At 36.7% G+C, this 16,364-nt stretch overlaps 2 protein-coding genes across 2 annotated transcripts in view; one reads left to right on the top strand and one right to left on the bottom strand.

The window, feature by feature from the left end:
* The window catches only part of LOC311079134 (uncharacterized protein), a 162,979-nt gene that overhangs the window by 23,958 nt on the left and 122,657 nt on the right, over positions 1-16,364 (top strand). The window lies entirely within an intron of this gene.
* On the bottom strand, positions 4,393-6,024 carry LOC311078887 (C-type mannose receptor 2-like; the record flags this gene model as incomplete). Its single annotated transcript, XM_084107939.1, has 3 exons — positions 4,393-4,754; positions 4,919-5,296; positions 6,006-6,024. The coding sequence occupies 3 exons, from the start codon at positions 6,022-6,024 to the stop codon at positions 4,393-4,395; spliced, it is 759 nt and encodes a 252-aa protein (XP_083964065.1).

Raw genomic sequence — 16,364 nt, forward strand, 5'->3', positions numbered from 1 at the left:
AGTTCAAGTGTCTGTTTCAAAAACAAGTTGGTTTTTAGTTAGTTACGTGATGCGGTGGTGTAACGTCATGATTGACAGCTGTGATTGACAGGTTCTCTGAGCGAAGTAGTCACTGAAGCACCAACAGACATTTTTTTCGGGATCTTCGGAGGACTGAGGAGCAGAGTCCTGCACGGGTCCAATTTTGTAAATCCGCACCCGCCCGTACCCGCAGTGCTTAAAACCGCATCCGACCCGTTTTCCGACAGCAGCACTAATTAAAATCCGCACCCGACCCGCTTAAAATAGAACCGACACCCGACCCGCACCCGAAATAAAATCAGTTTAGACTATCACATTATAGACACAATTACAAAAATGTTTATTGCCAGGTCATACAGAAGTTATTACATGACAATTAACACAAGGACAACTTCAGCCGAAGCTGTCAAAAGGCTGGTACATGAAGAACATGGCTAACGTTACCACAAAACTGAGTAGCCTTATCACATTTTACCAATCGAACACATGGCTCTCAAGTCTCACGCATTGGGCGTGAGACACACGCATTTCAACCCATTCACACGCTCACACGCCACACCTTGTATTTCTCACGCAGAGACATTACGAGGATAACTCCCACCAAGTTGCGGTGCTATTTTTTAAACAGTGAAACAGGTAGAGGAATCAAGTGAGTTCCTCATAGAGCTTTGAAGGCCCTGACACGCACCAGCTAATCAAATAAAAAAAAATATAGCTACCGAACAGCCAATCAGAAAATAGCTGTATCTGGGTAAGATTTTCACAGGCTCGTGCGACAGCGACACACGTCAGTTTGGGTGACTTGGGTCAGAGAGGTTGACCCTTGATTTATAATTTCACAAAGTCATCTGAAGCCATTCCATAGCTTAATGTGAGGTACATAAGTCTATTTACATCATTAAATTAAAGTTTATGGAAACTCGTTTTCCCTCCTCTGCGCTGCGGCTGTCAATCATTCTCCATTCAGTATTCAAACAGCGCGCGCGCCTCGTCCGGTTACAGCAGGATGCACGGTAAAACTCTCTCCAATATGATATTCACATTATAATGCTTGATCTGTAGATAAAAGGCTTTGGATTTGCATAAAATGACTTTATTTTGTGTATTTGTATTTTACGTTTGTTGCTGTTTTTAAACGACTCGCTACCGTGTGCCTGTTAGATCACACACATCACAAGGACTATAAACGGCATCAAACGCACAACAACTGGAATTAAAAACTGTGAAGAAACAAATGATCAATAAACTGTTGGACAGATAGACACTAGGATTTGTGCGCTCGACATTTCTTCGCTTTGTGCCGTGAACTTTTAAAAGCGCACTTGTGCAGCGCTGCACACTTGCTGTGACTCCATGTTGCTTTGAGCACATCATTCTGCACCCGCGATGCGCATACGCACTTTGTGCGCTCTGTTTTGAATCGTTTCATATGATCATGGTTTTGCGCACTGAAAGGTTATTAAAAGCATATATTTTTTATATCTAGCCTGCACAATACATTTAAAATACACATAATTTAATTATATATTATTTATATATAGCCTACCTTCTGAATTCTTGACATTCATAAATATAAAATTGTCAAATGTATGATTGCCTGATTGAACTACTTTGCAACCAGGCCAGAAGCTTTGGCTCAGTTTGGCTAGCTTACGTTATCTGAAACTAAGGGAAATGTTAGTGGGTATGGGAAGGAATGAAGATGTATTTCTTCATTTTATTTTAAATGATATATTATACTGTATTAATAGTCTTTCTAGTTACATTAAGGAGCCACAGAGCTTCAAGTGGGAGCCCCCTACCCCTGTTATCAAGGCATCAAAATGCGCAACAAACACTTACAACACAAAACACATTTCATAAGCTGGAGTGTGTACTCTTGTGTACACAAACACACACACACACACAGCTTAATACTCGAATATGTCATTTGCTCACAATGTCCCACCACACAATAAATCATTATACCATTTCGACTAGACACATTCAAAATGCAAAAAGATTTGTTTTTCCAAACTGTTTGGAGCAATTTGTTATATTTTTGTAATTTTGAAATATAACATTTAAGAGTATATTTGATGTGATGAATTGCTCTGTCATTTATCAGATTTACCAATTGTTATAATTTCAATTTGTGCTGGTTAATTATGAACAATGGGTAAAATTGGGGGGCGGGGACGGGCAGGGGTAGCATTCCATTAGGGCTCCTCCCCTAACCGCATGTGATCTCGCTCCAAGCTTTTGATAAAACTTGAGAACCCTGCTGGAAAATGACCATCTAACCATAGAAATATGACATCTCAGTTAATAGAAATCAATATTAGAAGAATAAATTAAATTAAATATTAAAAGAATAATTCCAGAATAAAAAATAATGAAAGAAACATAACAAATGATAATAACACAGGGAGAGATTTTGAGTGAAATTAATACATAAATATAACACCCGTTACACAAGGAACAGTGAATAAAAACAGAGAGTCGGAGAACTGCGGGGATCTGGAAATTTAAGCACTTCTTGCCGCTCGCCGTTCTCAAGTGAAGCATTTGGATGTTGACTGGTGATCTGTTATATGTTAATGACATTAATTAGGCAGCATTTACAAAGAGGAGATCGTAAACCATTCAGCTGCGCGTAATTTCAATTTTAATTTCAAGATTATTTATTTTGCACTTCTGGAAGAGAGACATACACATGTTTTCTGTGAGTATGTTCATTCTTGAATCACACGTTTGATAAATGATCGTAAGATCAAATGTAGGACGGTTTCTACACAACGTTTTATAAATGAGGCCCAATGTCTGTTGATGTGAGCGAGTTTTTCATAAATGTCATCCAGTTTATTAGCAACAAAGCACATAAGTGTGAATCACACAATATCTGCTTTTGATCTCGACTCTGATCTGATCCATTACTAAAAGTGAGAACTGTCCATTTTGACTGCACTTATTTCAGTCCTCCCCTCAATGCAGGAAACAAACCAGCTTAATGTAATGAGGCCATTTCCAGTGTTCTTGATCTACTGTACACTTCACCTAGGTGACGCCTGGAATTAATTTAATCAACTATAAGTTTTATCAAATGGTAAATCAATAGGTATAGTATGTGAATAAGGATCTCAAGCTGACTAGAAAGCTTTACCTATTACAATAGACAATGCTTTGAAGTATGTTAGAGCTACAGTACATATGACAATTTACCTGCTGAATAAAATACCTTACTCACACGTTGAGTAATAAAAGCACAATCTCTGCATCTTTTACCACATTTCAAATCCTTCAGTTCTTGCAGATCATCTTCCGAAAAGCCAAGCTTATGTTGATTCTTGTTTTATTACAAGCTCTGTCACAATCTCTTTTTGCCAGCAGACTCTCCTTTCTTCTGCATTTTTAAACGGGTGATTCCCTCAATAAGAACTTCTGTAGACGTGTGACTGAAATAAAGTCAAACTTTAATTACACATAAATATCTAATTAACGGAAGTTTTGGAATGTAGATTGGACCCATACAGACACTGAGTAGTGTCCATTTAACACTGAGGATTTTACTGTGTAGAATGTTGAGTTGTTAATAAAAATTAAGTTGAAAGAATGTTTACCATCATTCAACATTTTCTATTATTAAAATGTTGTGTATATATATATATATATATATATATATATATATATATATGTGTGTGTGTGTGTGTGTGTGTGTGTGTGTGTGTGTTTGTGTTTTATAAATGTCACAACACAAAAATGCTGTTTGTAAATACTTTTATTTGAGCTGGTGTTGTTGAACACACATTACAGGTTGCAAGATACTTTATACTCAACTTTTAGTTTTTCTTTAAGAATAAACCATATGTCATTTTCAAACAAGTAATTAGTAAATATATGACTAGTGTAAAACACAGGAGTGAGGAGAAGAAAGAAGCCACACCACCAGAATAACAAGATCTCATGAAATCAACTGACGTGGCTTGTGCTTTGCTTTTATTTTCTTTATAACAGCCAATATGAGCCACATCCTCGAATCATGATCTTCTACTTTCTATTTAACAGCAAGTATGTTTGACTGAACGGTCTGTGTTGAAAATAATGAGCTGTTTTTTTCAGAAGAGAACTAATGCGAATTTAAAATGTAAATGTTTCTAAAAGCCACAGATGAAAACTCATGTTGATGTCATGGGGTCTTTAAAACATATATTGCACATTAGTATTTTAAATACCCAAAGAACATTACATTGATAGAGAAATATGATACTTTTAAATTACAGAAATTAATTTCATTGTACTGATATAAGCACATTATCTGATGATTAAAACAAAAAAGTGTTTGCCAGTTAAAAAATCTTTTGCTTAAGAACAACACAAACATATCCTTCACTCCTAAGATCTGCTGCAGATGAAGTTGAGTTTGTGGTGTTCAGGACGGCTGATCCAGCGCTGATCTCCTCCAGACTGAACTGCTCCAGATCTCACTCCAGACTCACACTCCTCGTCTCCTGTGCCGTTCCCTGGAGCCCAGTTATGAAAGCACACGGTCTCTCCGCTCACCCAGAACCAGAGGCCCACAGTGCAGGAGTGACGTAAACCCAACCACACCGCCTCAGTAGACGCACGTTTAACCACATTCATCACCTCCTCCTGCATCTCGACTGACTGAACCGAGACCAGATCCGTATAATTCTGTCTGCAGTATCTCAGAGCTTCAGGCCACGTCAGATTCTCTTTGATCAGAATCAGTTTATCTGGACACAAAACAAACCACAAGAAAAAACTAGAGAGAGACTGATCAAAAACAACATGCAGAACAAACACTGTGGAGGAATCTGTCATGTCAGACATGTAGCGTGAGCTTTAAGATATCTGGAGGTGATGGATGGATTGTGTGTGTTTGTGAGGATCTGCTCACCTTCATGACACACAAAAGGAAATTGCTTGTTGCAAGAGAAGTCTATCCACTGTCTCAGATCGTTGTGTTCGATCACTGTACAGTTTTCACCACCTCCAACATTATCAGGTTGATCAGACCTCCAGTATCTGAATGAGGAGTTACTCTGATCTGACCACTGCCATGAGTCTCTGAACAGACCGATCCAGATCCATAATACCATAATACCATTTCTCCAGACCCATGATCCAGGTAAATGATTATCATTGATGAACTTCTGAATCTGTTGACTCTCATTCTGGTTCCTCACACTGACCAGATCATTGTGATTCTGTCTGCAGTAACTCTGAGCGTCTGTCCAGTTCTTCGTCTGATTGACAGAGACGAGTCCTGTGTTCGCTTTAGGAAGAAGAAGAAAAAAACAAACAGTTTAATAAATCAGATTGTTCATTATTCTTATGCTGCTTTATGTTTACACACACACACACACACACACACACACACACACACACACACACACACACACACACACACACACACACACACACACACACACACAGGGGCGAGGCCAGATATGTTCAAGTGGGCCTTCATAAAACAGGGTAGGCAAAGTGACTATTTGATTTTTTTAATTAAATCTATATATATATATACACAGTGGGTACGGAAAGTATTCAGACCCCCTTAAATTTGTCACTCTTTGTTATATTGCAGCCATTTGCTAAAATCATTTAAGTTCATTTTTTTCCTCATTATTGTACACACAGCACCCCATATTGACAGAAAAACACAGAATTGTTGACATTTTTGCACATTTATTAAAAAAGAAAAACTGAAATATCACATGGTCCTAAGTATTCAGACCCTTTGCTGTGACACTCATATATTTAACTCAGGTGCTGTCCATTTCTTCTGATCATCCTTGAGATGGTTCTACACCTTCATTTGAGTCCAGCTGTGTTTGATTATACTGATTGGACTTGATTAGGAAAGCCACACACCTGTCTATATAAGACCTTACAGCTCACAGTGCATGTCAGAGTGCGCGCCCGGACGTAGTTAGCAGTGTTGGCGGAGGGAAATTGGGACAGCGTTCAAACTTTCTTACTCGACTTCATTCCTGGCATTGATAGGAAAAATAGCGAATGGTTAAAACCTTACAATCCAATGAAGATAAGGAGTGGATGGAAGAAAGACGTGAATTATTTAATCTACCGAAAGAAAGGACGACATTTGGAAGAGATGGCGAAAGCTGGAAGAGATATGAAAGCAATGGCGGGTACGCTCAGCTGTGCTGTGAATGAGAAGGAGCGGGGCGATTTTGAAGAAAGTGGAAGTGATATGGAAATGAGTTTTGGACAGGAACAGGTAAAGGAAAAGAGAGCATATAATTTTGAAGGAAGTAAAAGTAGGAAACAAAGGAGAGTGACGTATAGTGATGAAGAAAGAGGTACAGAAGAAATGGAAGAATTTAAAGTCATATTGAGGTTCAGAGAGGGAAATGGGGTTCAGGCTTTGAATCCAGTAAAATTGACAACCGTATTGAAAAATCAAGTGAGAGACATTAAACTGGCTAAAGTATTGAGGGATGGAAACTTGCTAATACTGTGTAAAAATAAAGAGAAGAGTGAGAAAGCCTACAAAATGAAGGAAGTGGGAAAATGTAAGGTAATTAGTGGGAATGGGGGAAAGAGGAGCAAAAGGGGTGATTTGGGGGATACCACTTGAAATGTCAACAGATGAAATCAAAGCCAATATAAAAGGTGGTAAGATAAAGGAGACAAAACGACTGACAATGTTTAAAGAAGGAGTAAGAAGAGAAACTGGGAGTATCTTATTGGATTTTGAGGGAGAAAATCTACCTACAAAAGTGACACTAGGGTACATAGCATACTCAGTGAGAGAGTATATCCCAAAACCGTTAAGATGCTTTAAATGTCAAAGGTTTGGACATAATGCAGCAGTATGTAAAGGGAGAGTAAGATGTCCTAGATGTGGGGAGGACCATGAGTATGAAAACTGTGGAAGAAAGATGCAACCAAAATGTTGTAATTGTGGAGGAGAACACAGTGTGACATATGCAGGATGTCAGATAATGAAAAGGGAGATGCAAATACAGCAAGTAAGAGTTAAAAACAAGACATCATATGCTGAAGCCGTGAAAATGGTAAATCAAAAAACAGAGGATAGAAATGGAGGAGTAAGGGAAGAATCTAACAATAGGAGGATTGGAGAAGGAGAAGAGGAAGGGAAAGTATGGGTGGATCTAAAGAAACTTGTTACATTCATAGCTGGAGTGATAAATGCAACAATGGAGACCAAATCAAAGACTGAAATAATTCAAATCATTGTAAAAGCAGCAGTAAATCACCTAGATATTAACAATCTAACATGGGAGGAAGTAAGAAGCACTTTAAGTACTCAAGCAAATCAGGACATGGGAAATGCGGGGTAATAAATGTTGAGGATTTTACAATGGAATGCACGGAGCTTAATAGCTAATGGACAGGAGTTTAAAAGTTATATTGATCAATCAGATTTTAAACCTGACATCATATGTATTCAAGAATCGTGGCTAAAAGTAGGGGTTGATTTTAAACTTCATCAATATATAGAAGTTAGGTGTGATAGATCAGGGGGAGTAGGTGGGGGGGGGGGGGGACATTTATTAAAAATAATATTAATTTTAGAATTGTGGAGATAGGAAAAGAAGAAGAAGAATTTGTTATAGTGGAGGTGTTTACAAATCAAGGGAAAATTAGTAATTATAAAATAAATTATTATAATCCATGCAAAAGATTAGAAGTTGGAAAAATAAGTTTAAGAGTTGGGATTAATAGTAGACACTTAATTGTCTGCGGTGACTTTAATGCACATAGCACGGTGTGGGGGGCCAGGAAAACAGATATGAATGGGGAAATAATGGAACAAATTATGGAGGAGGCAAATTTGGTATGCATTAATGATGGGAGAGGAACTCGAATTGATGTATATACAGGTAAAATGTCAGCATTAGACATAACATTAGTATCTAGTGAGTTGGCAGGAATAAGTGAGTGGGAGGTACTAGAAGATACAATAGGAAGTGATCACTGTCTAATTCTAACAAAGAATTTTGAGACTAGAGGGATGATAAAGGAAGGAAGGGAAGGGAGGTGGATTTTTAAAAGAGCTAAATGGGATCTTTTTTAGAAATATTTGTGACGAATGGAGTTCAAAAGTAATGATATCAAATAAAGTAGAGGAAATAGAAGAAGCTTTTAGAAGTGTGATAATTGAGGCTGCAGAGTTGACAATACCAAAAACTAAAGGAAATATAAGGGAGAGGAAAAATGTACCATGGTGGTCTGAAGTCTGTGAAAAAGCAATTAAAGCAAGAAATAAAAGCTTAAAAATACTAAGGAAAACACATAATGTGGAAAATTTACTAAAATATAAAAAGTTGCAAGCGGAGGTGAGAAGAGTTGTTAAAAAAGCAAAAAGGGAAAGTTGGAGAAATTTTTGTGGAAAGATTGGGAGAACTACTCCAATAAGCAATGTTTGGGGAATGATAAGAAAAATGAAAGCAATAAGGAGAGAATGGAATTTTCCAGTGTTAAAAGTAGGAGATGAATTAGCTATAACAAATAAGGAGAAAGTAGAAGTACTTATTAAAACATTTGTTAAAATCCATAGTACTGATAATTTATCAGAAGAAAGAAGAGAAAGGAGAGAAGCAACTAGGAGAAAAAATGAAATGGAAGAGGGAGGATGTGAGGAAGATAATATTAAAAGTACTATGGATATGGTTTTTTCTTTGTTTGAGTTAGAACGTGCATTAGCAAAAACTGGTATGACAAGTCCAGGAAAAGATCAAGTATGTTATATAATGCTAAAGCAGATAGGGAAACAAATGAAATTGAAATTATTGGAGATTTATAATATAATATGGAAAAAAGGAAAATTACCAAAAAATTGGAAAGAAGCAATTATTGTACCAATAATTAAAGTAGGGAAAGAATTAAGTAGTCCAGATAGTTATAGACCCATTGCACTAACATCTCATATAGGAAAAATAATGGAAAGGATGGTAGTAGATAGATTAACAGATTATTTGGAAAGTAATAAAAAGATATCACAACATCAAAGTGGATTTAGGAAAGGGAGAGGCACAATGGATGCAATTGTTTATTTAGAAACCGAAATTAGAAAAGCATTAATTAATAAAGAGAGTTTAGTAGTAGTCTTTTTTGATGTAGAAAAAGCCTATGACATGGTGTGGAAAGAGGGATTGTTAATAAAATTTAAAAAATTAGGATTAGGAGGAAGAATGTATAACTGGATTAAAGATTTTCTGAGCAAGCGAAATATTCAAGTCAAAATAGGAAGTACACTTTCCAGGGGGTGTAAAGTAGAAAATGGCACTCCTCAAGGAAGTGTCATTAGCCCAATACTATTTTCTATTATGATAGATGATGTATTTCAGAATGTGGGTAATGAGTTTGGTAAGGTATTATTTGCGGATGATGGAGCAATGTGGAAGAAAGGAAAAAATATTCAATATGTGCAAAAGAAAATGCAGGAAGCAATTCAAATAGTGGAAAACTGGTCATACAGTATGAATGGGGTTTCAAATTTTCAGTGGAAAAAACTAAAAGTATGGTGTTTACAAAAAGCAAGAAAGTAATGGAGAACTTAACATTATATGGAAAAGAGTTGGAACAAGTAAATAATTTTAAATATTTAGGAGTTATATTTGATAAAAAGTTAGTATGGAAAGATAATATAAATAAAATAGAGGAAAGATGTAAAAAAGTAATAAATATAATGAGATGTGTGAGAGGATATGAATGGGGGGCTATACCCAGGCGTTGAAGTACATGTACAGTGCAATGATAAGATCAGTGATAGATTATGGGAGTATAGTTTATAGTTCAGCATCTAAAACATTAATGAAAAGGATTGAAATCATACAAAGCCAAGCGTTAAGAGTGTGTTGTGGAGCAATAAAAACTACACCTATTGTAGCAATACAGGTAGAAATGGGGGACATGCCAATACAGCTTAGAATAAAGCAGTTAGCTTTAAATTATTGGGCAAGTATACAAGGGTGTGAAGACAATGAACATGTAGCAAAAAGGGCACTGAGCCCATGTTGGGAAAGTGAGAAAATAAAGAAGGAATATGGTAGTTGGAAATTGCAAGAATGGGTAAAAGAGAGTAAAATCCAAGATAAAGTACAAATTAAAAAGTTTTTATATACAGTAAATCCAAAATGGATATTTTCAGAAGTGTGTGTTGATTATAGTATTTATGATAAAATAAGAGGTAGTGGAGGAAAAGGAAACTGTGATAAAATTACAGAAGATAGATTAAAAATATATGAGTCGTTTTTGCATATATTCACAGATGGATCAAAGGATTTAAAAGGGGGGAAAACAGGTTTTGCATTTGTAATACCACAAATAGGATTAGTATTTAGGGAAAGAACTCCAGATCATTTATCCGTTTATAAAGTGGAGATGCTAGCCATATCATTTAGTCTTCAATGGATGGAACAAAATAGAATTAAAAAAGGAATTATATGTACGGATTCATTATCGGTATTGGTGTCAGTTAAATTAATGTCCACCAAAAGTCGAATAGATATATTATACGAAATTTATGAGACCATATTTAGATTAAGGAAATTGGGAACAGAAGTTACATTTTTATGGGTACCAGCACATAGAGGAGTAGAAGGAAATGAAATGGCAGATTATTATGCAAAAAAGGCAATAAGAGAGGAAACAATAATAAATATTGCATATAGTGTTGCTGAAGTGAAAGCTATTATTAAAGCACATATAATGGAAGAGTGGCAAAGCATGTGGGAAAAAGAAGAGAAAGGAAGACATTTATTTCAAATACAAGGGAAAGTAGGAAAATGGAAAAATGTAAGAATGAATAGTAAAGAGCAAAGAATAATATCACGATTAAGAATGGGTCATACTAGGCTAAATAGTACTATGCATCTGATAGGGAAGCGTCCCACAGGCTTGTGTGTATGTGGGGTAGAGAGAGAAACAGTGGAACATGTTTTATGTAATTGTATAAAATATGAGGAAAATAGAAGAAAACTCAGGGAGAAATTAAAAAACATAGGAGGGGGAGGGATAAATGTAAAGAATTTGTTAGATGGTGAAAAAAGGAAATATAAGTTGGTGATTGAGTATTTAAAACAAAGTGGTTTATTGAATCGAATTTAGTTTTTTTTATTATTATTTTTTTTTTTTATGATCTTACTCCGACTCACACTCCAGCATAGTAGGTGGCGGAAATGCACCTAGACGTTAGATGCCACCCGCCAATAAACAAAAAGAAGAAGAAGAAGACTGCATGTCAGAGCAAATGAGAATCATGAGGTCAAAGGAACTGCCTGAAGAGCTCAGAGACAGAATTGTGGCAAGGCACAGATCTAGCCAAGGTTACAAAATAAATTCTGCTGCACTTAAGGTTCCTAAGAGCACAGTGGCCTCAATAATCCTTAAATGGAAGACGTTTGGGATGACCAGAACCCTTCCTAGAGCTGGCTGTCCGGCCAAACTGAGCTATCGGGGGAGAAGAGCTTTGGTGAGAGAGGTAAAGAAGAACCCAAAGATCACTGTGGCTGAGCTCCAGAGATGCAGTCGGGAGATGGGAGAAAGTTGTAGTAAGTCAACCATCACTGCAGCCATCCACCAGTCAGGGCTTTATGGCAGAGTGGCCCGACGGAAGCCTCTTCTCAGTGCAAGACACATGAAAGCCCGCATGGAGTTTGCTGAAAAACACCTGAAGGACTCCAAGATGGTGATCAATAAGATTCTCTGGTCTGATGAGACCAAGATAGAACTTTCTGGCCTTAATTCTAAGCGGTATGTGTGGAGAAAACCAGGCACTGCTCATCACCTGTCCAATACAGTCTCAACAGTGAAGCATGGTGGTGGCAGCATCATGCTGTGGGGGTGTTCTTCAGCTGCAGGGACTGGACAACTGGTTGCAATCGAGGGAAAGATGAATGCGGCCAAGTACAGGGATATCCTGGGCGAAAGCCTTCTCCAGAGTGCTCTGGACCTCAGACTGGGCCGAAGCTTCACCTTCCAACAAGACAATGACCCTAAGCACACAGCTAAAATAAAGAAGGAGCGGCTTCACAACAACTCCGTGACTGTTCTTGAATGGCCCAGCCAGAGCCCTGACTTAAACCCAATTGAGCATCTCTGGAGAGACCTGAAAATGGCTGTCCACCAACGTTTACCATCCAACCTGACAGAACTGGAGAGGATCCACAAGGAGGAGTGGCAGAGGATACCCAAATCCAGGTGTGAAAAACTTGTTGCATCTTTTCCAAAAACACTCATGGCCGTATTAGATCAAAAGGGTGCTTCTACTAAATGCTGAGAAAAGGGTCTGAATACTTAGGACCATGTGATATTTCATTTTTTCTTTTTTAATAAATGTGCAAAAATGTCAACATTTCTGTGTTTTTCTGTCAATATGGGGTGCTGTGTACAATAATGAGGAAAAAAAATGAACTTAAATGATTTTAGCAAATGGCCGCAATATAACAAAATCATATTAAATAATACCTATATTTTATAATAGTAAATCCAAAAGCAAAATATGAAAAGAACTACATTAGGAAGTGGCAATGGCACATTAGCTAAAGAGTGTCCTCTGCTGCCATCTACTGGTTATAGTGGTGATTTTAATGGACATTTTTCATTTAAAAAATCCGAAATCGCATACTCTCTTGAGAAGGTACTTATTTTGAATAAGTAATTACTTCACAGCCGCTAAAAAGTACATTCTATATAGTATGAATGTAATCTGGATGTACTACATTCGTCATGTTGTCATTATCATGTGATCTACCAGTGTCAGTTACGTCGCTTCACTGGCATTCATAATCCTCTCCCATGGCCTCATGGAATAGTCAAGCGTCCATCATATGCACACTTCAGAATATATTTTGCCTACTGTTTTATGAGTACTGTGAATTCAGACACTTCTTGTCACATACTGTTTTTCACCTACAAAATAGTAGAGAAGTATGCGACTTCGGATGGAGCCTATGTTTTCCACTAGGGGACAGAAATTGTCCACTAAACTAAAGCATGGCATATTTTCCATATCGCCATGAATGAAAATAAAAAATAGGCTAGATCTTCTTTAAACTAAATTTAGTATCCAACTATAGAGGTAAAAATAATAAAGTGTTTAAAAAAGTAGGCAACATAAAAATAAACATAGCACAACTTTGAAAAGTTTTAGCCCTACAGTTAATGGGGTTCAATTGTGGAATAATTTAGGGATGGAGATGAAAAGATGTCCAAACATCAATCTGTTCAAATATAAATACAAACAAAAGATTTTTGAAAAGTATAGAGAAGAAGAAATGAGTTGCCATTAGGGGTATTTCTAGTATTATCAGATACTGAAAGTGTGTATAATCAATTTTTTTTTTTTTTGTGGTTTCCTTGTTGTTGTTTTGTTGCTTTTGCACTATGATTCTTTGTACTATTGTGAAATGAGTTTTTTATTGTATTAATTTGGGGGGTGGGCGCTTATAAGCTCTTTTGCTTCGGCCCACTCCTTTTGAGCAGAATGTTTACTGCTCAAATAAACTAATAAACTAAAAACTAAACTAATAAACTAAATATACAAAAATATATTTTATTGTCTAGGGTCCAAACATCCCTAGTGTGCACAATAAACAAAAGTGCCTAATTACATTTTTAAAAATATACTAAAAAAAGTATACCTGAAAAAAAAAAACTACCTAATTACAGTAACGGGTGACAAAAGTCAAGGGTCAAGAGCGCAACTAAAGCAAAGACTGATCACCAAAATGGTTGCTTCAAATCAAACATTTTCAATCAAATATCATTATCTAAACATCTGTTAATTCTCAATAAGAGCTTCTGTAGATGGATGGCAGTAATAAAGTCAAACTGGATAGTAATAAGTGTAATAATGTGTAATGGCTGGAAGTGAGTTGTTTAATGGGAAATTTAATGGCAGTTGGATACTGCAAATTAAACTAATTAACTTGAATTTTAATTTAGTGCATGGTATCTTTACAGTAACATACCATAGATAACAGTAAAGAACTGAACAATTAACAATTGTATTTGACCATTAATTTACAGGTCAGAATTTTACAGTGTAGTTTAACACTGTCTCTTGTGTGTTTTGAAGAAGGTGTGGCTTTGGAGACACTCTGAAAGGAGGGTAGGATCAAATGCATTCAAAGCTAACTTACTATTGCTAGCCTCTCCGAAAATGCCTACCCTGCCCTTAATTTCTAAGTTAATACTGTTTGTGATAGTAGAAAATATTCTGAAGCCGTCATATTTAGTATATGGTGCATCTATAAATGAATGGTTGTTGTAATTGTAAATAGCTGCACTCACTGTTGTTGCAGATGAAATGAAGAGTATCACTACATGGCAAATCCTCCAATTGTCCATTTGACATAATTCCACAATAACTGGTTTCAGGTTGTCCAGTTTTCCAGTTCAGATAGAGCGCAGGTTCACCTGAAGACCACTGCCATTTATCAACACTCGTCTTCTTCAGCCCAATCCAGACATACTGACCAACTCCATTCACACTCTTCTTCAGCTCGTTCATGTCGTTCATGTTGTCAACGGTGGCCAGATCTGTGTAATTCTCTCTGCAGAATCTCTGAGCTTCAGTCCAGTTCTTCCTCACGTTTATAAAGTGATACTGACGCTGAACACATTCAGATACGGAGCAGAGAGCTGTGAAAGAGAGCGTTTGATTTAATGCTTTTCATAACAGGGTCAAACCTGATGAAACTATAAACCATAAATAATACAACAAACACACTCACCAATGAGAAGAAGAATCAAATATAGAGTTTGGTCCATTTCTGAGGAAGAAACACATTAAAAAATCCCAAATACTCACATATTCATTTTGGAGAAAATCATGTAATTAAGAAAAAATAAATTAATTAATTAATAAAAAAATTAGCAGTTTTAGCAATTATTCAGACAATATTAACATCTGATGGGTGTAATTGTGTTTGAAGAATGAACATGTTCTTACTTTAGAGGTCGTGTGTTTCTGTCCTGAGTCTGATGTTTCTGTCTGCAGATTTACACTACGCTATTATTATATCTGCTCTCATCCCTCATTCAGCTCATCACATCATTTGTGTATTTCTCTAAAACTAATTTTCATGTTTTCTTTCCTCCTTATTTGTGTTTGTCTATACCTCTGTATTTGCATATTGGCATCTTTGTCAGTTAGTAGTCTATATTTATATGAACCTTATTCAAAAAAATATGTGAACATTCACAATTTATATTGTTATATTCACAACTAAACAGCAGCTTTAATGATATTGCTGGACTGCATAACTCGTTTCATCCCTGTTCATCTTGACATGCATCGGCCTGTCCACCAACACTTGCGATCTTTCCACTTCACCATTTGTCTACTTACATTACATTTTTTTCTTGTTGTTGGCCCAAGTGATCAAGTGTGTGTAGAACTTTTGATTACCCGATGGGACACACTTACGGTGTTGTAAAAGTGTTTACAGAGCTTTATTTTGATTTTCAAAACTTTGCATTTTTAAATAATCCTCTAATACTGGGTACACACCAAAAGATTTTTTACATCTTATAAGATTTTCAAAATGTGATAGACCACAAACATGAGGACAAAAAATCCTAGATTTAAGCGTTTTGCTCCTACAGTGTGTGTGTGCCATGATGTGACAAAGACAGCACACCACACACAAACAGATTTTCAACAGTCTTGACTGTGAACAGGAAATCTCGCTAAATCTCGCGAGACTTCAGAATAATCATGGCGGATGATATGCAGGAAGAAATTGCGATGATAGTGTTTGGAATGATTTTGTTGTTGGAGCAACAATACTTGTTGGAATTATCAACAAGCTGATCCTCCATTTCTGCTGTCCACATCAATTTCACTTTGTGCAGCGCCATGACTGTGTTTGTTATTCTTCCGTCTTCCATCATCTCACTTTCTGATTGGATATTGTTTTGTTTCACGTGATAATCTCCAGAGCGTGTGCGCGTTTGTCCTCGGAGTTTCCCCCACACATCAGGATTTCTGATCGTAAATATGTAAACATGTTGAATATTTACGATTCGCGATCGGGGCTGCTCCGACGTTCTTCCGATCAGGTTCGGACATTCTTAACACACCTAACACCAAGGGAAAATCTGATAAGATAATCTGTAGAACCATCAAAATAATCGGGACACAGCTAGGATTGTTGGAAGGGGGGAAATCGGCCAAAAATCAGCCCGATTATCTTTTGGTGTGTACCCAGCATTAGTGTCTGTACAGCAGCTTTTATTTAAGTGATAAAAAGCAGTTGCAAATGTTGTAAAATGACAAAATTCACATACTCATGTTTGCACCATGTAACGCGTTGTGTCAGGAGAGGAAGAAAATATGGATA

The sequence above is a fragment of the Abramis brama genome (assembly GCF_963993115.1).
Source record: "Abramis brama genome assembly, chromosome: 3".
Lineage (NCBI taxonomy): Eukaryota > Metazoa > Chordata > Actinopteri > Cypriniformes > Leuciscidae > Abramis > Abramis brama.